Below are 24,138 nucleotides of genomic sequence, written 5' to 3' on the forward strand. Positions count from 1 at the left end.
CGAAGTTGGACTTGAGTGAGATTTACCGTTTTTCAATATCGAATTTTCACAGACAGGAAAATACTCCGAATATGAATTTTTCACTTTATTTCTTCAAATCTTCCGGTTAAAAAAATTGAATTCACTGAACTGAAACACTATCATCGTAACGTATTCACCTTTTCTGCATCAGCATGCATTGTTACACACGATACTGTATTCTCATGTTTGAACTAAAAACGTGTATGTATGAAAATATATGTACATACATATACATATGTATTATTTTTATTTCAATTATGATTTTAATGGTGATAAAATTAAAATATTCTGAAAAATTCTAAATTGAAATCAAAATAAATTAATTAATTTTTCAAAAAAATTGACTAACAACTAACTACATATGTACGTCTGTATTTATATATGTATGTATGTATACATATAGTATACTATGGTTTCTGATTCACGGGACACGGGACTGAGCTCAGGATCGTTTCCGGGATCCCCAGGATCCCATAACAAGTGATAATATTAAAAAAAAATATATATATATATATATATATACACCAGCAGTCACATAAAATGGAACGCTTGTGAATTTTACGACTTCGAGGTCATTAAAGGATAATCCCTTTATGTGTAGGGTTTTTAACGACCAAATATTCTAAATATGATTGTTTTCTAAGATTTGAGTTCAGTTTAGTGTGGGTTTTCGAGGAGAAAGCATCAAATTCGAATTTTAACACGTCAACATGAAAAAACGAGCTCAGTTATCATTGCAGAAGAGTGTAAAATCGTGACATTGGCGAGTTCAGGATTTTCCGTATGTCCGAAGGACTTAGGATTTGTAAGAAAATGGGATGTTCTATATCGACTGTTTCGAGAATACTGATAAAAAAAAAAGAGAATCTGGAAGTTTTGATCGTAAGAAGGGGACCGAACTGAAAAGATGCACATCGGAGAGGCAAGACCGTGTAATAACCAGATTATCTTTACAGCAGCGATTCAAAACTGCTGTAGAAATAAGAACAGATGTATCTTCACAATTTTCCATGGAAATCAGCGACTCAACAGTAAGAAGGCGACTCAGAGAAGCTGGACTGTACGGTCGGAAAGCTGCAAAAAAACCACTACTAACCAAAAGAATGAAAAACAATCGATTGGAATGGGCGAAAGCACATGAAAATTGGAGTCCATCAGATTGGCAACGAGTGATACTTTCCGACAAATCAAAGTTTAACCTCTATAGTCCTGATGGTTTTCCGTATGTCCGAAGGAAAGTTGGCGAAAGGTATAATGAAAATTGTACCCTTAAAAATGTTAAGCATCCTCCAAGTCAAATGGTCTGGGGATGCTTTTCGTACCATAGCATTGGACAATTGGAGTTTCTACAAGGTGCCATCGATGGAAAAAAATATAAAAAAAATTTAGAAGAAAGCTTTGTCCCATCGATGGAAAACCACCTTTCATATACCGATGATATAATTTTTCAAGATGACTCTGCCCCTTGTCATCGAGCTAAATTGGTGAGAATTCATTTTATTTGATAGCATTGAATATAAATTATAAAATTTCAATCAAAAAACTGATTTTTTTTTTTTACTTTTTTTTTGGTTCGGGACTATTTACAAGAAATGGGTGTAAAGACACTACCATGGCCTGGCAATGGTCCCGATTTAAATCCAATTGATAATTTATGGATGGGTATCAAGTACAGGATAAGGAAGAACAATGTTACTACTCTTAAATCGTTGAAAGAAATAATAGAAAAGATATGGTACGAAGACTTCCCAATCGAAAATTTAAAAACTTTAGTAGATTCCATGCCAAACCGAATAAAAGAAGTTATAAAATCGAAAGGAGCCGCTACAAAATATTAATTTCTTTTTCATAAGTTGTAAATAATAATATGTGACTGTAATAAAATTAAAAATGTATATGTATAGTGTTATTTTCATTTCAAATTTCATTTAACCGTGAAGTCAACGCACGGTCGTAAAATCTGCCCTCCATAAAATTTCTCCCCAACTCATTTTTGTCAACTTTTTTTTTTCACGTTTGGTACTACACGAATGCACTATGGTACAACCTATCATTTAAATGACTTTCGGTTTTGGTTTTATATAAGATTACCGAAATTTCACGCAAAAACATGTTTCGCTTAAGCGTTCCGTTTTATGTGACTGCTGCTGTATATATATATATATATATATATATATATATATATATATATATATATATATATATATATATATATATATATATATATATATATAAATATTAAAAATTAGTTAACAATATATTTATTCTCTGGAATTTTTTTATTATAAAAGTAAATTTATATTATATGAAACAGCTTCAATACTAAAATATTTAAATGAGAATCTGTAAGCATACTTTTTTGATTTGGCAGAAATATTTCCAGCAATGGAAAAAGTCTTTCAGTTTCGGTCGAAATTAAAATTTTAGTTAAAAGGGACGAAAAAATTATTTAGCTATCTGCTTTTTTTGTGTCAGCATGTACATATTTACAAACCTCCTTTATTATTTACGTTATTTTGTAGATTTGTATTTGATAACTCCTTATTCAATTCGTCATTCATCGACAAAAACAAAATTTGTTTCGTCTTCATCAGAATCTAAAATAATTTTCTTCCATCGTGAAGTCTTCAATCCAAGAAGGCTATACTTGTTTTATAATAGTTTCATCGTAGGATTTAAATTCGCCTTTATTATAATAAATAATGTTTTAACATTTAAAGAACGTTTTAATTGAAATACTTTTCCCAGGATTCGAGTTAAGAATTCCCGGGACAAGGGACATCAAAAATTCGGTTCATTCCTGGGAATTTCTGTCCCGGTTTGACCTGGGCCTTAGTATAGACACATACATACATACATATGTATGTACATATATTTTACTGTTTAATGTTAGTTTACATTAAACTGTGACAATGTGTAAATATTCACGCATGACGTGACATCATAGGGGCGAGTGCATCCGCAGTAACAATAGTGTTGCCATGTGCATATTAATATTTCCGGAAATATCATACTGTGACAATATTGAATCAACAATGCAACGCAAGCAAGATTGAGCCATATCGTAGTGCCCTGTATTGTATACGTAAGACGATTTTGCCTTGCGGTTATTGTAAACAAGCATGAACGTGTCGAAAGCGATCGGTGCTGAATGGTATGAACAGAACTAGTCTTAAATGTGCAGTGCTGTGCGGTGTTGTGCTGACCTGTTGAAATACAATACCGGATAATATAAACTGACCTTTATAAAACTTGACCTTGATAAAACTATTCTATAACTATAACGATGCGCCCGGTCTGACCGACTCGCGGAATTTGATTTTTAAATGCTATTTATTATTACGAAATTATGTTCACAATACATCTTATATCTATTTTAATAGCTATTTATCTACTGATCATTTTCTATTTTACAATTTTAATTTAATTTTGTTAGTAATCATAGTATTATATTATTCTAATGTTAATGTACAGCATAATAGGAAAAAGAGCTCAAAAACCTATTTACAATTCTTATAAATGCTCATAATCCATCTAATACATAATATTAATTAAAGACTCTCTAAAGTCGATGACCTTAAGCAGATTGTGTTTAGGTAATCTGTGTTTATACCTGAAGGGTATAGACATTTTGTTGTAATCACCGAGACTCTTCATAAGTGTGTTAGTATGGTACTCGCGGAATTTGAAAACTTCTCATCTGTTGGTATTAGGGATAAACAACATATAAACAAAAAAATTTAATACAGTGAAATACTTATTTTACGAGGTAAACATTAACTATTAAAAATATATTGCTTTCAAACTAATAATTGCTTTTCAAACGTTTTTTAAATATTTTTATAGTGTGTATTCTTAAAAAAGACGCTGGATAAACGTCAGGGAGAAGTTCGAGGGAGTATTTTCAAACGTGTCTATTACGATTATTTTTCAACATCGTATAAGTGGATGACACTTCCACTTATATTGATGACCAAAATGAGTAAAATAGCAAAGTATAAAAACGATCGGATAAGAGCCAAAATTTTTCCTTAATAGTAATCGTAAGTGAAAGTAAGAAGAGGTTAGTAAAAAATCTATGAATCATCACAATATTTCTCGTATATTAAAGATATGAAATATGTTCATACATACAAACACGTATACAAAATAAAGCATTTTTTATATACATATACAAACTACTGTTCAATCAGATGAGAAATTTAGATATTCCGAGTCGGTCAAACAAGATTCGGTTCTATAACAAGGCTAAGGCAAAGATTCATTTATGTACAACGACTACATTAACTACTCAAAAATATTTATTTTATTTTTATTTTATTTTATTTATTGAAAAATCAACAGACATCAGGATGTAAATATGTATAAAAAACAAATAGTAAATATATAATATATGTAACATCCCAGTCCAATAACAGATTTTTACAAAGATTTAAAAAAAAATGAAAAGAATAAAGGCTATAACATGACAAAATAGAACATTGCATAATTAAACTATAGTATTAAAATATTGGAAAAAGGTTATAAAATAGAATGTAAGAAGAAATTGAAATTTACAAATATAAAACTAATGAAAAAGGTAAATACAAAATAAACAAATGAAAAGGAAAAGAACGAAAGCTATAACATGATTAAATAGCACATTACATAACTAAACTAAAGTATAAAAATATTGGAAATATTGGAAAAAGGTTATAAAATAGAATAGGAGAAGAAATGAATCAATCGGTCAAGATTCTCTTGATGTTAGACCTGAATTGATGTAGGGAAATACCAAATAGATCAACCTCATTCAGCTCTCCGTTAAACATACGATACACGCGCTTCAGATAAGAATATTTTTGGGAATTAGTATTGAAAGGATCAAGTGAAGAGAGTGCAACGTGTCTAGTACCAAACTGGGATTTATCAATATCATTAAAAGTTTAATCTAATTGGATTCCTCGCATTAATTTCCTCGAAAATTATTTGAAAATGAAATGCGGATTTTCATTAATAATAATTTTATTAAAACCTTTAATATAATTTATTTGATGAAAATTTGCTTATAAATATACTTTAGGCAAACTTACACGAGTTGCTTGTAAATTATGATAATCTAATATGAAACGGTGTCTAATTTAACATATATACATATGTATATATGTACACATCGCGTTCATAGAGAAAAAATGTGAAATTATATGTCCACAATTTGATTTAATTGAATTATTATTTATGCAGCTACTTACACATGTTCCCGTTTTCATAAATCAAAATACAAAGGTATCTTTTAAAAATAGCTTTCCTTCCCTGAATTTTCACCCATTGAAATGTCAAAGGTATCACACAGTAGAGAATAAAAGCCAAGGACACTTAATAATTTACTTCACAGTTAACTGGAGTACGACTACAATGAATTTATCATTCTTATATCCAGTCCCCCTGATTTATTTGCGTCTTCAAAATAAATATTGTAGAGTTTTACATTTGTACTCTAAAGGCGTGATATTTATAATGAAATTCATCGATGGAATAAATTGCCAATTATTTACTCAAAAAACAATAAAAAAACTAAAAAAGTAAATAATATATTTTCGAATCCTGGCAATTTAACAAAAGCCAATATTCAATATGGTGGTTACACAAAACCCGCATTTTCAAATAAGATACTTTTTCATGTTCACACTATTGATGAAGCAAAATCCAACAGCCGCCGGAACAAATTAATTGGACTAACAAGCAGAAAGGGGAAGGGAGAGAATCGTTATTTACCAGCAGAGTCGTTTTCAATAAAACAGAGTACCAGGTGAGTCCAAGCGAGGGTCGCACAGGGGCAATGGTCACCCCTGCCAGCCCAGCGAACACCTAGCCGACAAACAATGGCCTGGGAATAAATAAATTCATTCATTATACCTCGCACATACATATAAGGCTTTGCAACTTGTATTTGTATAACATTTGTACTACAACTATCGGTCAGTGTGCTGCGCATCCGGTCATATTCATATCTCCAACAAACACATCACTATGAATTATCAGTGAAATCTCCCCGAATCTACTTACATACATACATAAGTGTTGTTACGTGTGCTGATAAAGTGAATAGACTATGATTCTTACTAACTGTATCGGTTTTCAGTGAACGAAACTATAACACGTACATAGATTATAGACAAAATGGAGCTGATTATAAAGAAGGTGTGTATGAAATATTTCAATGTTACTTTAAAGTGGTGAAATAATTCAAAGTTGCCTATTTTACATATAATGTCTTTTATTTATTGATAAATGAAAAAATCCATTGTGTTGTGTTCGTGATGTTCATTTTTTACAAAAGTTTTATTATTTTCTTGCGAGTTGCAGAATAAATGTTGGTAATTTTATAACAAGACGTTTTTATAGTCTTTTTTTTTACAATAACAATCATGCGCAAAACTTCAAATCATATAAAAATTGAGCTATTATATATTTTTTGTATTGCATAAAAAATTTCACATCGAAAATACTTAAACGAATGAAGTAATTATGTATTATTTTAATGATAAAATGCCTAAAAATTCATGCCTTTTACACATGTGACAACGAATGAGCTTTTCAACAACTTTTGAACGCATATTTTTCAGTTATGCGTACGTTAACGAGCAATTTTAATTATTTATGAGGCATACGACTTTTTGAGTGTTTGTATCATAACAATTAGGATGATAACCACACAATACAAATGCTTAAATGCTATTTTGAAGGTGTATTTTAGTCAATATATGTACATATACACATGTTCGGATGCTATTTTCTATAGATTTGAAAGCATTTGAATTTTTTCAATTTATTTATTTTTTTTGTGTAATTTAATAATGTAAATAACAAATATTTTAATAATTTTATTTTATCTATAAATAACATAATCGATGATGAATATATAAATAATTTGCTATATAACTAAATGATATAGACATGGTATTTTCGCAGTGGTTTTTTAGTTATGTATATTCCGAAGCAAACAGACATGAATGAATAGCAGAGACACAAAACTCTTTAAGACAAATATTCTTTTAAAATTTTAAAACATATACCATGACATGAGATTTTAAATTCCTTTTCTTTTCTTAATTATATTGGGGAGAAAATACGCGGTTTCTATTAGGAAGTTAAGTTTTTCTCAACAATATAAATAGCATACTTTGAGATTTGCCTTTGCTAGAGGCTTAACACAAAGCTTTTCGATCGGCAGAAATCGATATTTAGAGTTTGCCCATTACAATCCAGCTCCAATTTCGCAATTTCACTGTTCCCTTTAAATATGCGTATATGTATTTACATATAAACGATTTCTTGGGGTTATAATATATTATTGTAGTTTGGACGACACATCGCTGTATTTTAAGTTGTTTGAAATTTTTTATCATCGTCTTATCTTCACGCGGTTCCCCTGTTTTTGGCATTTTTCAAAAAAAGAAGATGCACTTAATTAAATACAACCAAAACAAAAACAGAAATGGAAACGATATAAAAACGTGACGTCACCACTTCTCTCGAACCACTGATTTGCGTAAATAGGACAATTTCGTATATATATTTTTTAAAATAAACCCAAGGAAAACAAGGTAGGGTTAAAAAATAGAGGAATTCCTAGTGCAAGATGCAATGCAGGTAATGACTGTTTCAAATGCCAAACTATTTTCGGTCGCCAGCATATTTTACAAGTCGCCTATATGTACATTTGTTCACAGCTGTATGTACATATATATGTACTTTCTAATATTAAAAAAAACGACTCAAACTACTAATATAATTTCTTAGAGTTGTAAAAATTTTGCATTTGTATTATATAATATTCAGTACAACCACGAAAATTATTTATATACTTGTATTAAATTTTGATGGTGATTAATTTTTCGGAAAGTTCTTAGGAAAGCTCTCTTTAAAGGGGATTTTCCTCAAGTGCACTGAGGAGACATGTGACGCGTTCACTCTCATTCTGCCATTCTTATACGAACGAACCCGACCGCACAGATGATAAATCTTCCCATAAGTGCTACTAGCCGATTTTACAATGGAACCAATTAGCAACAGTCAAGAGAGCGAAGTGTACACTGGAGTTTTCATTCGAGTTTTCCGACGACTACGACACGACGCGGAAAATTTATGGTCGCTCTAATTTGAAACGCAGCGGGTGGCTGTCGCTAAAAGGCGTGCATTAAATTGCATTTTTAACGCCATACCTCGTATTATACGATCGTGTCGCAATCAACTTGCATATTTCGTAATTCGGCAAGGTTCCTACAAAAGCGACCTTCACATTGCATGTTGAACGAGCAAATCATTATTAGGTGGACAAACGGCGAGAATCCCATTCGTGCGACCCTCTCGAAACGGATGTTTCCAATTAGTATGTCTCGTTATTTTTGATGACTGGGTGTTATAATATACTTTAAATAATAGTGTAATTATGTTGAAAATATCCAATTATACACGACTGTACGATATATGAACCTTCCGAAATCAAAATTACACCTTTGCAAAATATATGTACATATATACATATATTTATTTTATTTTATTGTCACAAATCAATACAAACTCGCCATTACAGATTTGCTCCAATGCGACGGGTGTACGTTAATGAAATACATAAACAATCAGAAATCAGAAATACAGTAATACATACATATACAATCAGAATATATAGAATATAACAATAATGAAATACATAAACAAATCAGAAATAATTATCATAGTGACATCTATGGATTTCAGATTACTGTGTATAATTAATACAAATTATACACAGGCAGATTTTTGTGACAACAGGATTAGATTTTTTTAATACCAATTTTCAGGAACCGTTTCAGCAATGATCAGATAAAATTGGCAAACTCTGACAGAGAAACGATCGATTTGGAGTCACAAAACCCCCAAATCTAACCAGCAGTGGCGAGGACACGAACCTATGACCTCAGTGATGCTAAATATATACGCTATCATATATATATATATATATATATATATATATATATATATATATATATATATATATATATATATATATATATATATATATATATAGACATATAAATAATTTCTACGTGTAATAATATATTATGGGATATACATTTGTATGTACATACATATAATAGTAAATAATAACACAATGGATTCATCAATTTTTTATGAAAATGTTCGACTACGAGCTCATGAAATGAAAAAATTATAATGAACATTTAATATTTTATACCTACCAATAAATATGTATCGAAATATCTATATTTTTACTTTATTTCGATAAAATATACTATTAAAAACTCAGGCTATTTACGTGCGCGGACTTTTAGTTGAATGGACGGGCATTTGGCCAACGGACATTTGGCCGATTGTGTATCGAAATTACTCAAAGCTCACTGAAAACATATACATTATTCAGAAATTACATCAACCTATCAATAAAATTTGACATTTTTGATAAATTTAAGAAATTAAAAATTTTATTCAGCCAAATTTCCGTCTTTTAATGTCCGTTTGGCTAAGTGTCCGTCGTCCAAGTGTCTAAGTGTTAACCGGCTATTTCACACCAGTTTTACGTTTTAAGGTTTATTTATACCATTACAGATCAAACGGGCAACTGCAAAGCAAACAGCAGTATGAAAAATATTCTTTAGTAAATTATGTATGGACACGTTCATATGTGCTAATAACTATCCGAAAGAGCAGCAGTCGATATGATCTATTCATATCATTTATTTAATTAAAGGAATCCCTAATGCACCACAATGGTCGAAAATATAACAAAGAGAAGTGAACAAAAAAAATACTTACACATATTTATTTATAAATGTATACCGACAAATATATGTACTTTAATACATAATCATAAAAAAACAATAGCATTATAATAATAGCAGATAAAGTAAAAATATTAAATAAATAAAATACATAGTAGGGAATGTCTTGCATCTACAACCAGCACCAATATTATACACCGGTATGTATGTATGTATGTATGTATGTATGTACATATGTACATGTCACCGAAACGTATCAAGCAAAATCTGATTTTCTTTGGCAATTGTAGAAATACATGTCGTGCTTCATACTGGCGAATGCACCCTTATAGTAACGAATGTATTGCATTGTGCATATGAATATTTTCGGAAATGTCATATTGTAATAATATTGATTCGACGATTCGACGCAAACAATATTGTTCCGTCTCGTCGCGCTTTGTGTTGTATATGTATGACGATTTTTCTTTGCACTAGTCCAAAACAAATATTGCGTGCCGAAACGGGTGGTGCTGTATAGTATGAATATAAGTAGCTTGTTCTAGAGGAACAGGCTTTTCCTCCCGTATTCTGCGCGTGCACATTAATACGGGAGGAAAAACCTGTTCTTCTTGTTCCTGTTGTATCCTGCTCGCGCAAATTAAGTGAATATGTACGTGAGTATGTACCGTTTACCATGCACCCTTTTTTTTGATCTTTCGACTTAAGATCTTTCGATTTTCGATCTTTGCCATCCGATATTTGCGTTTTCTGTAATTTAACATTCCGGCTCGTCACGGAGACCGCTAAAATACCTACGTATTTTTGTATTAAATTTATTTTCATTACATTATCTTTATAATTCTACGATATTATAGGAATATTAATATTTCAAAGAATCGTCTGATGCGAATTAAAGTGAATTTTCCAATATCTACATACATACTTCGGAAACTAGCTGGTTCCACTCGATATCGATATTCAAAAAGTACCCTTCGAAATCGACGCCGACAACTTTGTTTGAAAATTCTGTCGGTTAACGTGGTGAGAATTTTCAATAGATATATGGCTTTGGTTCACATCTGAATATCACTTTCAAAGTTCTCGAAACCGGTAACGCGTCTGATGCACCAGACATGCAGTTTGCATACCGATCTATCTCGCACTGCTTCAAAATACGGATAGTTTAGAAGCAGTTAAACTCATACAATAAAAATCAAATACACACGAGGAAACTACGACCAATAAGACCGATTTGTATTCAATATCGATTTCTGATCACGTTTTATAAGGGAATTTTTGATCACCATTAATTGTATCACAATGAAACTTTGTATTGATTAATGAAATGCTTATCATTACGTTGTAAACTTCATTTAAAAATGTTAATCGACTGTAATGTATCTTTGATTGTTTTACTATAATTTATACATACACATATTCGAGACTTTTTAATATATCTTTGTTTTTCAACCGGAAGTGGTATTTTAACGTTTGTTTTAATTACACTCTTGAAAATTGTATGCATTGCTTTCTGTTGCCGACTGTAATAATTGTAGTGGATAGGGATTATTATGGTGCTAGGAAATGTACGCTCTTCCTATTATTTGAATATATTTATATGTATGTATTTATGTAGGCATCACTACTTGTATATGGAAAATAGCCAATGTGAATTTCAAATAATCAGCTTTCAAGTTATAAAGTCGATTTTCCGCAATGCACCGTGTCAATTTCCATTTAGAATTTTTCCCTGGGAAAGCTCTCGGAAAAAGTATGATATAACAATACAATCATTTAGTGTGTGCTCGAAGCGATTTCTTCTCCGGTTTTATTAATAGCAATAGTGAACGACAATCTGGGATGCAATTGAACAATGTTCGGCAGCGACGACACAAACGCAGTTATGGTGATTATTTATTTCAGCAAAAAATCAACAGTTCACCGCGCCTGCTCTCCGATGGGTATTATTTGTTCGCTAATTACGAAACCATTCATTTCCAGACCGGCGCGCGGCTCATTCGCCAAAGTGGAAAAGTTTATGTTTTTGCCTCGCAACGCTGCACCCGTACGTATTGTGCACACAAATACGAATATGTGTATTTGTGTGCATAAACACTGTCTGTATATTTGCCCGTGCAAATAATTACTCTGCAAACTCATTAGTTCACAAAAGCGCCCCGTGTAAAAAAACGCAACTCACAATTAAAAAATTTAATCTCTTTATACAATTCAATCTCTAATTTTCTTCAAATTGCAAAAATAATAAATTACAAGCCTTATTGTATTTTTGTATTATGCATTGCATATATCATATCATGCATTTTTCTTGGACATGCACTTTATACGTAGTTGCACTCCACCAAACTGAAAATAAACTATTTTATGCATATAAGTAGGTATTACATACAGTACATATATGTACATACATCAAAATGGAGCGAAAAAGGGATTTTCATTTGGAGTGGAAAACTTTCGTCGTATCAAGGGAATGTTAAATAAAAGAAATCATTGATTTTAAACAATGCCCTGTGCCTTAAATAAATTGATTTTTCTCGACGAAAATTGGAAAAAGTTTTTTCATATATCTTTTTTTTGAGAACCAGATATTCTGGCCAATATGTAGTGTAGGGTCTCATATGTAGAGGTTCATAGCAAAGCTTTTCGATTAAGAGCAATCGAGGTACAGAATTGTGCTACTATAAGTTAGCTCTATGGAATAGTACGTAGATACTTACTAGTTAACACTAATAATATGAAATATTATGAAAAGACTAAATAGTTTTTATGAGCCATTATATTTGAAATTGGCGTAAGTTCACTTTTCGGGAAATATCTTGCAAAACATTAAATATAATGTTTTGCGTTTTACAATATATAAAAATACTGGTGGACTGTAATTATTTTTTTCTACTTTTCCGAGATTCTAGATATATCAATTAATGGAAATTATAACAATTTGTGAATTAAGTCAGACTGAAATATTGTATTTGGAACTGAAAATAAGACTTCCACCTCTGTCAAATATAACGACTCATAATGTATCGATTCATTGATAAATCTATGTAATAATGTAACTTGAACTAAAGTAATGTATGCCTTTTTGAAAATATATTTATTATACTGCACAATTGACTAATTTAACCTCTGAAAAATCATCATATTGTGAATTTTTGCATAATGTACATTTTATATTTATATTTCAAAGCTTGATAAACAATTTTTTTTTTGTAGTTTAATGTACAATTTTTTGTATTTCAGATCAATTGGTGGAGGGTGTGGGCGACAATTTTAGTGATACTGGCGCTTTGTGAGGACATTGTAAAGAGTGATACGTTTATTCCAGTTCCACTTGAAGGCACAACAACAACGTCTAAGCCTTCACTTTATCTTCCAAAAAAGAACAGTGATATCCAATTAATCAGATACGGAGAGCAACAGCCGGTTCAAAGAAATTCCCGTGCAAGTAGCCGCGATTGTGCCCGATGTGACGATTGGCCACCGAAAAGAAATGACGACAGATATAATGATAGAAACGATCGAAATGACAGAAACGATAGAAACGACCGATACAATAGAGACAGGTATCCCGATGAAGACAATAAAGGTGGTTACGGATCCAGACCTTCTCAAAACGATCGCAATGATAACAAAGATAATAAGAATTATAATAACAGAAACGAAGACAGGTATCAAGGTTCGTATGGAAAACCTTCTGAAAGTGATAGAAATAAGAGCGGGCCAGGTTTAGATGATAGATGGTCTAGACCTGATATGAAGTTTGACAATAGATACGACGATGACCGTAAAGGAGGAAACCGCAACCGATATGACGACAGAGATCGCGACAGGAACCGAGATAGAGATCATGACAGAGATCACGACAGAGATCGGGACAGAGACCGGGATAGGGACCGAGATCGTAACCGTCCCAATTCGTACGACGATCGAGACTCCGGTTACAGGAGGCCCAGCCACGACGATCGTAGACCCTCTTACGATGATCGTAGACCTTCTTATGACGATCGCAGGCCAACCTACGAGGACGACCGCTACGAACGAAAACCTTACTATCCAGATGACAGATACGACAGAAGACCATCGTACCGTCCGGCTGACAGAGATAGAAACGGTTGGCAGTCGTACGACCAATACGGAAATAATCGATACGACGACAGGCGCAGTGACAGAGATTATTCCAGGTACGATGACAGATATGACAGATACGATCGCGGTAACGGATACGATAACAGGGACGACGATCGGTACCGGAAACACGGTAGTTTTAGACCGTGGGATGAGACGTACAGAGGCACTTCCGGATTCGACAATAGCGGAAGGGGATACTATTTCGCTTCGGGCCGACCGGAAGTGGGCTCGACTTGGGGGGACGGCTACGACAAGGGATACGCGGCCAGTTGGCAGTACGGAGGAGACAGGGGTGGAGATAGGGGATGGTATTCCGGAGCAGCGGTTGGCACGGGATGGAACGATCAGAGGTGAGATTGAAAATTTCATCATCAAATTGCATAAATACTTAATTTAATTTCACCAAACTCCATTAGACTTTAACGCAATTAGTTTGGGCCGAGTGGAAAGTTAAATTCACAAAAGTAAGAAGCACTAGTTCATTAAATATTAATAACAATCCGAACGTGAAATGGATCGGCTAATTCAAGTTTGATAAAGCAACCGAGCGCGAAATCGAAAAGGTTAAATTATGACACTTTATTGACTGACTTTATCTAAATTTTACATACATAATTTGGGGGAGGGGGGCGAGTGAATGTGTGTGGTTTGGTTTGTTCAGTGTCGACGTCGGTGGCACAATACGTGTTTAGATAACACTTTCGCTCCCGTATAAAATATATTTCAAACGAAGTAGAGCTGGAGAGGAAATGAGGAAAAGAGGGAGAAGGAGCCTGCTTTTGTGTTTTCACCAGTTGTCGCATAGCAGCCGTTCTCGCAAAACAGTCCTATCCAAATTAACTTATGAAATACGTTGCAGAGGGCTGAGCTTGTCCCTCTCTTCCAATTTTCCAAACGTCAGGTTGAAATGATATAAAACTTTTAATTCATTTTCCAACGACATTTCTCACCACTCGTGTGGAAATTGAAAACTTGATAAACTTGAAGAACATTTCATTAGTCATAACGCAGAAGTTTTATTTTATATAAACAATATACACTACTAAGGTTGTGCGTGTTGATATTTCAACGGGTTGTTTTGGAGAGGGATTGGTACATTAGGTGCACCCGAGGCTATTGTCGCTACTGTTTCAGCATGCACACCACTTGCGGTCAATTCGCATATATTTATCTACATATACTACATATATTTTATCGTCGTTCTCTCACTTCACCCCCCGCGCTGCCCCCTATTTCCATCCCCGCACGAACACGTAAAAACTACAAATTATGGAAAACCCAATTTACCGAAATTATCACTGTGTTCGATTGTTTGTATTTCAAACTATTTTAAGTCAACTGATGTATCTCATATAGACCAGTAAACATTAATCTTAAGATTTGTGGATAAAAATGGAGATATAAAAGAGCGTTTCTTTGGATTTTTAAATATTGAAAAACACGACAAATATTTAGAGTAGATCATATTAAAATTTTAGAAACTATTTCGATACATATTTCTAAATTTAAGGGGTCATATAACAACGCAGCAAATATGACTGGAAAATACAAAGGTTTACAGGCTAGAATATTACATCATTGTAATACAGCCACCTTTATACCATGGGCTAGTCATACCTTAAATTTAATTGGGAACTATGCTGCGGAATCCTGTTCAAATGCGTTATATTATTTTTATTTTATTCAAAATCTGTACGATATTTTTTCATCATCGACTCGACGATGGAATATTTCGAATCACCAACATTTAAAAAGAATAAATAGTATACGATGGGCATCTATAGCAGATGCTGTTTTTGCTTTAAAATCAAAATATTAAACAAGATCTTATTAAAATCAGTGCGTCCGAATTTGAAAACCCTATGGGAAAATTGGAGGCAAAAAAGTTAGCAGTATATTTCGATGAATATACTGCACTGTTAACTACTTTGTGGAATAAATTATTACAGTGCAACAATTTTGCAAATAAATCGTTACAAAATATGCACCACAATTTGTTGTTGGGAACAAAATTGATAAAATCTATTGCAGAGTTTATAAAAAAAACGAGAAATTGATTCAATTAAATCGAAAAAGATGCCAACATTTTAACTGAAAATCAGCAATTTAAAGATGCTAGACGTAAAAAAAGAAAATTGCAAAAAGAAAACTTTATTTTTAATGTTCATAACTTTTTCTGTGATGCATTAATTTCGGAAATAACGAGATGAAGTTCAATTTATGATAGTTTGCTTAAATATTTTAAATTAGTTTTTAATTTCAAAATAAATGAAAATGAATTTAACGAATAATTTCAAAATATAAAAATAATATTGACCCTAGATATTTTAAAGACGAAATTGTACATTTTATGGCATATGTCAAAAGTGAAAATATTACAAATCCTGTTGATATTTATAAATTATTATTTCGAGGCTTAAGGTCAACGTTTTCGAATATTGAAACAATTTTAAGAATATTCATAATGCTTCCTATATGTAATGCCACTGGTGAACATTCATTTTCAATTTTGAAACGAGCTAAAAATAATTTAAAGAATTCGATAAATCAAGATAACTTAAATAATTTAACAGTGCTGTTCATTCAGAGTGACGTGGTGAATTTATTAGATTGTGATAATATAATAGATAAATTTGTGCCATCAAAGCTCGAAAAGTTCCACTTTAAAATGTTTTCCTTTTTTTCTTGTTATTAATAAGGTTTTAAATAGATTTTATTATTTAATCAAGACTTGTAAATATAAAAAACGCACTTTTTATAATGGGCCCATAATTCACAATTAAAAAAAAACAACAAAAAAATTTGTCACTTTATAATTGGTGGGGGGGGGCTCTAAATTACATTGCGCCTGTGACCTCCGAAGTGCTTAATCCGCCATTGATATTATACATATGTAGTTACTCTTTAATAATAAAATCAATCGAAAACTTTTTGATTTATTTTATCAAGAAGACAAGAAATCATATACATACTTTGTTCGAAATATTTTATTGCCATATCGCATAATTAAAAAATAGTTGCATGAAATTTGTCGGCGAGTTGTCCCCGCGATGAAATGGTCAAATAATAATCTTTACATCCATATAATATGTATGTACATACGTCACAATCCAAATAATAATGTCCCTACACATATCGAGTTTTTATTTTAAATAATTCACATAATAAACATTCATAGATGCATAGACGCGTATTCCTGGGATTAATAAGTCGTGTATAGAAAGTTGGAGCATAATATTTTTTTCAATAGTCTAACATACAATTTCATTAAATTTTCGTATTAAAATTGAAATATTTCAAGTGTTTTCCATTGGATTGATGAAGGTTTGGTCTGAAACGAGGCAATTTTCTAGCAGCCCCAAAAGAAACTTCTTTTCACGCAGCGCGCGCCGCGATTACCTCATAAATTTCTTAATGGAAAGCTCCGATTTCCTCGGGGTCCATTTTGCAGACGAAACCGAAAACGTTAAAGCGAGGGTTGATATCGGGGTGGGTCGAACGAAGAGAGGTGAGAGTGAGCGGGGGTGGGTAGGTGACGTTGTGGCCACGTTGGGGAGGACCCAAGATAAATGGTCTCTCCACCCGCGCCTTGTTTAACAAATTTCATTCGAGCCCTTGCAGATGAATATAAATTCGCGAATACGCGAAACCGACCTTCTGCCATCCCCCACGCAGCCTTTCACCCCCTCCATGTGTCGATGAAAATTCGAACCACGTTCGATTGATGCACAGTCGAACCGGGGAAGATCTCATTGCATTTCAGCGCAAACGTCGCAAATCAATCATTCAGGTTCGCGTGAAAATCCCTCACTTGAGACACTTAGATATAACTATTCTAACATATATGTACATATGTTCATATATACAGCCCTAAATATATGTGCCCATAATTATGAAAGTGGCGTAAGTCATGTTTCTTTCGTTTTGAGATATTTAAAGGTTTGAAAATATTTTAAAAAAAAAATTTACATTAAACAATACAGGGTTTCAAAACTTCTATAGTCTTCTAGGAATACAGTTTATTTTCACATATAAATTTTGCAAGTAGCTTCTAACGGTTTTGTTGAAATAAAATCCATCTGCTTTATTTTTTCTACAGAAAATGAAATTCTTTTACCACACAGTTGCATTAATTCATAATAGTGTTCAGGGATTTATAAATTATTAGTTTTTCTTATTTTCATTTCTATCAAACCAAAATCACGGTTATTTGGCAAAAACGAATGTTCCAATATTAAAAATTTTTGATCAATTATTTCAATATTATTATCAGAAGATTGAACTACATATATTCAACCACGGTAGTGCCATTTTGATCGTACGATTTTGGCCTGGACAAGCATACTGTATGCTAATTACTTGATTTGTTATATTTTCACAATGTTTTAAAATACATGAAGCGACTTCCTGTGAACCTCTTATACATACTAAGCTCAAATTCTTGTGAGAATGGTGAGATTCATCTGAAGATGATAAACGTCTTATTCGTTTCCATTATTATTCAGATATCATGGTCGTATATCTACAAACCACATAAAAATAAATTTAGTTATATAAAAATAACTTTTTTTTTATTACTTAAAATTACTATACATATTATAAACATAAAATATCAAGAAGATAGAAATAATGTAAAATGTCGAAATAAAATAATGAAATATTGTTTTTAAAAAAATTACTACTTCTAGTTAACCAATTCTAGCCAAAAATCTTATTAACCCTAAGTTTATACATAAAGAATACAAATATAAATTTTCAGGTTGATAGGCTCAGTAGTGTGGAAAAAATCGTGTGGTCACAACATTTTTTACTTTTCTAAGAGGAAAAAATCTCACTTCCGGTTTATTAAATAATTTTTTTTTCATCAAATTAATACAAGAATTATACTTGAATTTTCTGGTGAAGAGCGCACATATGTTTAAGGAATCGAACAGTCTCTTCCAGTTGACGGGTGCTCACCAAATGTTATATATTACTTGATATTTAGCTAATACTTTCAGTATAATTTCAGTTAAATAAACTAAAAGGTATCTGAGAAAATCCTCGATTCTCTAGAGTAAAGGTACTACTTCTGGTTTAGAAAAAAATATTTAAAACATATTAGGGTATAAAACTTATAATTTCTTTTACATGTAAAAATTTTTCAACAGTAACAATAGATAAAGTTTTGTGATCATGCGAAAATTCGAACTCAAGATTTTGACTGATTCGAACTCAGATTCGATCACTGATCACGTTTTCATGATCTAGAAAAAATGTGTGTGTGCGTCTGTGTATTTTAGGGATTTTTGAACACCGTTAGTCCTATCGAACTGAAACTTAGTATTGGTTACTGAAATTCTTATCGACACGGCGTAATTTTTTTTTATATAGATCCGTCAGATTTGGATCGAAGTGCTCTAATAATATGGGCAAAGCCCGGAAATATCTGTGTTTTTTGGGCATCGCTGGTTAGTTTTTCCACTATAAAATCTCTAGTTTTAAAATAGTTAACGCCAAATTTCCAACATGATCTTATGGTATTTTTACTTTGAGCCCGGTATAAAATTTTCTGCAAAAATATTTTTCCTCAACCGAGCAACGTCAGGTAATTCAACTAGTATCCGTACATAATATTAGCTAATAGCATAAGTTCGTGCCCGTTTATAATTTAAAAATCTATAAAAATCAGGCATGAACTTATGCAATCATACATCACATCACTATTTTTTGCGAAAAAAATAACGACAATGGCGGTGAAAATTTTATTCGGGTGTATAAAAATACAGAATTCATGCACATGTTGTATTCATATATTATACAATATACAATATAATAATTTGCAATGTATAATGATGAACATTATTGTTAGTTTTATAATACATATGTATGTACCTACCGAATGACCGCGCAAACGTGGCGCGACGCAACGGAACGATTTATGAACTCGTATACACTGCAAATAACGGTAAACAAATATGGCATTCATTGGCACATTTTGGCGGAAATGCGTGTTGGCAAAATCGAACCGGAAGTTCAACACAGCGCGACGAGCTGACTCTGAAATATCGACGCTCAGTGATTAAACTATGTGCTGTAATAAAATTCCATTTTTATGTCTTTCACAGATATTAAATTTGACTCTCTAAAGTTTATATTTCAAAAATGCATCGAAACATCTCAAATATAGCGAAACAATGCACACTTTGTATGAAATATTCAACTATACAAAACTACGCGAAATGTCTGATATACACATATAAAATAAAGTGCCACTTCCGGCTGACTGGTGATTACCAAAATTTTACGTAACTTGGTATTAAGCTTAAACTTCTAGATATCAAATTTCAGTTCAATAAACTAAAAAGGTTTCTGAGAAAAACATAAAAAACCTCGATTCTCTAGAGTAAAAGTACTACTTCCGGTTCAGATAAAAATATTTAAAAAATATAAGGTTATAAAAATTATTATTTGTATTGGGAGATAATTTGAATTCAAAAACTTAAAAAAATAGGACACCATAAGGGGAGGTACCATTTCCGGTCAACTTAAAAATTTGAAAAAAATTGACCGATACTAAATTTCGGTTCGATAGGTCTTCAAAAAATCCCCAAAATACACAGACACACACACAGACACACACACACACACATTTTTTTCTAGATCATGAAAACGTGATCAGTAATTGATTCTGAGTTCGAATCAGTCAAAATCTCGAGTTCGAATTTTCGCATGATCACAAAACTTCATCTATTTTTACTACGTACGTATGTAAATATATGTACATATGGATGTATATGTAGATAAAGTAAAAAGCATTAACACGCTATCGTAATATTGTTTTAAACTCTAAAAAATAGTTGTTTAATCATTTTTAACTTTGCAACAATAAACATCGTTATATTCTAAATAAATTTGATCGACTTAAACATTCCAAATAACAAGCTGATGATATACTTGAATCGGGGGAAAAGTGCATTTGCATAGTCATTAGCATATGACATACTTACAGCAAACTCACTATGTATATACATGTTTTATAAATAAACACATATATGTAAACACTTTTAATGATATAAATAAACTGAATACAGACTTATAATACTAAGGTATAAATTATAAAAATGACATCGATGACAAAAAATAATACGAGAGATTAGGTAATTTTCGCAAAATCACGCCACATTGCATGCTCCTCATTATGCGAACATTTTAATTACACCATAAAATCCAACGAACTGACATAGAACAAAAACCGTGAAAATTTTCAACGGATCGAATTTCGAACACCATTCGATAAAATAGTTGGTGGCACTTGAAACAAATCAAAGCGGAACGATTCCGGTGCGATAATTAACGGAATTTGAACCGTTTTAACGGCTTTAGCATTCATTCGAAATTAATTCGAAGCGAAAATGTACTGCAATGCCGTAAAATAATATGCTCGCCATTCCCGTTGACCACCCCTGACCGCCGAAATACAGGATGCGCCGAAAGTCTAGCGCGTTTCAACGTAATCACCATTAATCCTCGTCGGTCAACACGCAAACCCCATGCACAACCTACATAAATATAGCCCATATTTCAACACCCCGTTCCTTTTTAATACACCGACGGAAAAAAATATGATCGACGTGAGCGCTTTTTTTTCTCCTCGCCACAACAAAGGCCATAAAGAAAATTCTTTATGGTTTTTAGAAGTCTAGAAGTGTTATATAATTGAAAATCAAAAGGAGTAAACAGTGAAACCTTAAAAAACTTTACAAAAGTCGAATAAATGTATATTATTGCATTCACATTAATTTGTAAATTTAAACGATGATGTAATTTATCAATTTATTTGCCGAAGTATGTACTTAACATACTTCGGCATATTTTTTAATAAAACATATTTTTCCCGGTAATATTATTTCATAATATTATATAATAACATAATGCTATGAAAGAGAATTAGTATTTTTCCTAGAATTTGCTTTCAATATAAAAGAGCGATTTCAAAACTGGGAGCTCGTAAAGTAAAAATAAAATAACGAGTAAAGTAAAATACGGCACCTTGAAACTGTATATTCTGAATACGTTGGTAAAATCATAGATTTTTTTCAAATAGTAATAGATTGATTTAATAAACAGAAGTAAAAGTTAAAGAAAATAATTTTTATTCTATCAAATGCATTGCTATCATCGTACAAAGTTTCTTACAGAATGGCAAAATGTAAAAAACCACATACCACTAGTTTTGCAAGCAGAACTAATATAGTTGAAATGATGCTATCATAACGAATCATATGTGTAACAATTGCGACAAATACCGCTTGCTGATGATATCGTTGGAAGAAGAGTTGTATTATTCTGTCTATATTTATATTAATACATTTTTATGATTTAAAAAAGTGTTTGTGATATCTTATGAAATAAAGACAGACAGAGCCAGAGGCACCAATATTATATATAATATATTCGAAGGGGAGGCCTAGTAGCAATAAGCTTAGAAATCGCTGATATAAAATGAAAGTTTGTTGTTTATTATTATATAAGTATTGATCAAAATATTCAATCACTGCCTCTATTCCATCCGATTTTTTAGGTGATGCTTGAACAAACTAGCTAATTTATCAATTTGTTCTTTTGTGTGAATTGTATACTACAATATAACTCGCCATATTGGTTCGTTTATGAACTAAATAATATGCTCATGAACGTTCTAAATGTACACTTGGACTGTAACATATATGTATATATGTACATAGGAACATTTTAAAACCAATCTCACAGATCATTCTGAATCGTAAATCATTTTAACGACCTTATTTATTGAATCTATAAATACCGAGATAAAATCGGAATTCTTTGTGTGAACGAATCTTCGACTCTTCGAAAATTGTACAATCTGTTCAAAAAACTTTTGATCAACGTGCCAAGTAAATTTAAAAGGTCAAATCTCATTTCCACCATCATTGCATCAAAATCGCGACATATGTTTTTTTTCAATTTTCAGTCGATCGACATTTCGATTAGTTTAAATTAAATTAGAAGGGTATGAAGGCAAACTGTTTGAAAATTGAAAACCGGCCCATTCAATAATTGCCAATCCACTTTACGACCTACGAATAGCACCAAATGGCCACTATTGTACACCACAATTGCAAATCGATCAATTGATGCGCACGTACATGCATACATACATACGCCAAAGGATTCAATTCTACTTTGATATTAAATTGCGCAGTTGAAACGATGAAATAGTCATGTATATATAACTGATTGATGTAGTTCTTTTTTGAATGCTTTGACAGCAGTCCAGGCAGCAGCTGGTGGCGTCCCAGGACTAGATCTCCTCTCGGTGGCGACACGAGCTACCTTTACGACAGGCCATCGACCAGTCCCAAAACAACACCCGTGACAGGACCAACCCATGACCAGCCTTCGACGAATCACCATCAAGAAGATGACCCAAAGCGGGACGATGCCACATCGAAATCCGTCACAAACTAATGTCACCTGACATAGAAATAATTTCTTAATAAACGATAAGATAAATAATTATATGCATGTCAATGTCTACGCTTTGAAAGATTTCACGATGATTGGTGACATAACTAAGCTCTTGCATCTAAACTTACTTACGCCACCAATGACAAACTCAAGAATTTATCGTTGATGTCTTGCAAAGTGTCGAACTATTTTTACATTTATATTTGATTAAGTTAAATAAATTTAATACGTAATGACGTCGTTTTTATTTATTCTAACCTCGAATAAATGATTTAAAAAATGAACCATATTACATTTCAAGCATACAATTCTAATTTGTTCCGTATTATTATTTTGCAAATTTAACTAACGAGATATTTTTCCACGAACCTTTTGGTTCGTAAATCATTTTTGCATTTTTTATTTATAAATTGATTACAAAGCTATACAATAAAGACACAAGAACCGGTAGCAAAAAAGCACGCAATAATTGTTGAATAATTCGAATTCCACACTTAAAAACACATAAATTCTACATTACTGTATTTTTTTCAAATAAAAAAGGTTGTCAAATCACAAATGAAGTAAAAGAAAAATCTAATCAGCATTTTAAAAAAACCTAATTGCTACACGTATGCAATAATTATTCTACGTCGCAAAGGTTTCGAAAAAAATTCAACATAAAATATACATTTTATAGTTTTCGTTTTTATTACATGCGTAATTACATATATGTAGTTTCTCTAGAATTAATTTCCCATAGGTGCTAATAGCACGT

General features: G+C 32.1%; 1 protein-coding gene across 3 annotated transcripts; it reads left to right on the plus strand.

Moving 5' to 3' along the window:
- Positions 1–5,956: 5,956 nt before the first annotated feature.
- Positions 5,957–23,616, plus strand: LOC143912622 (uncharacterized). Of its 3 annotated transcripts, none has more exons than XM_077431919.1 (3): positions 5,957–6,201; positions 13,023–14,260; positions 23,183–23,616. In XM_077431919.1, exons 1-3 carry the CDS (start codon positions 6,181–6,183, stop codon positions 23,379–23,381), a joined length of 1,458 nt encoding a protein of 485 aa, XP_077288045.1. In that variant the 5' UTR covers positions 5,957–6,180; the 3' UTR covers positions 23,382–23,616. The 3 variants fall into 3 exon arrangements, with proteins under 3 accessions (XP_077288045.1, XP_077288052.1, XP_077288059.1); XM_077431926.1 differs by having other exon boundaries at positions 23,186–23,613; XM_077431933.1 differs by having other exon boundaries at positions 13,023–13,963; positions 23,183–23,611.
- Positions 23,617–24,138: the final 522 nt, after the last annotated feature.

The sequence above is a fragment of the Arctopsyche grandis genome, chromosome 1 (assembly GCF_051622035.1).
Source record: "Arctopsyche grandis isolate Sample6627 chromosome 1, ASM5162203v2, whole genome shotgun sequence".
NCBI lineage: Eukaryota > Metazoa > Arthropoda > Insecta > Trichoptera > Hydropsychidae > Arctopsyche > Arctopsyche grandis.

Excerpts from the sequence above, each read along its gene's own strand:
- LOC143912622 (XM_077431919.1), top strand. The coding sequence starts at position 6,181 with ATGGAGCTGATTATAAAGAAG. Across the intron at positions 6,202-13,022 it reads TGGAGCTGATTATAAAGAAG|ATCAATTGGTGGAGGGTGTG; the intron begins GTGTGTATGAAA and ends TTTGTATTTCAG. Across the intron at positions 14,261-23,182 it reads ACGGGATGGAACGATCAGAG|CAGTCCAGGCAGCAGCTGGT; the intron begins GTGAGATTGAAA and ends ATGCTTTGACAG.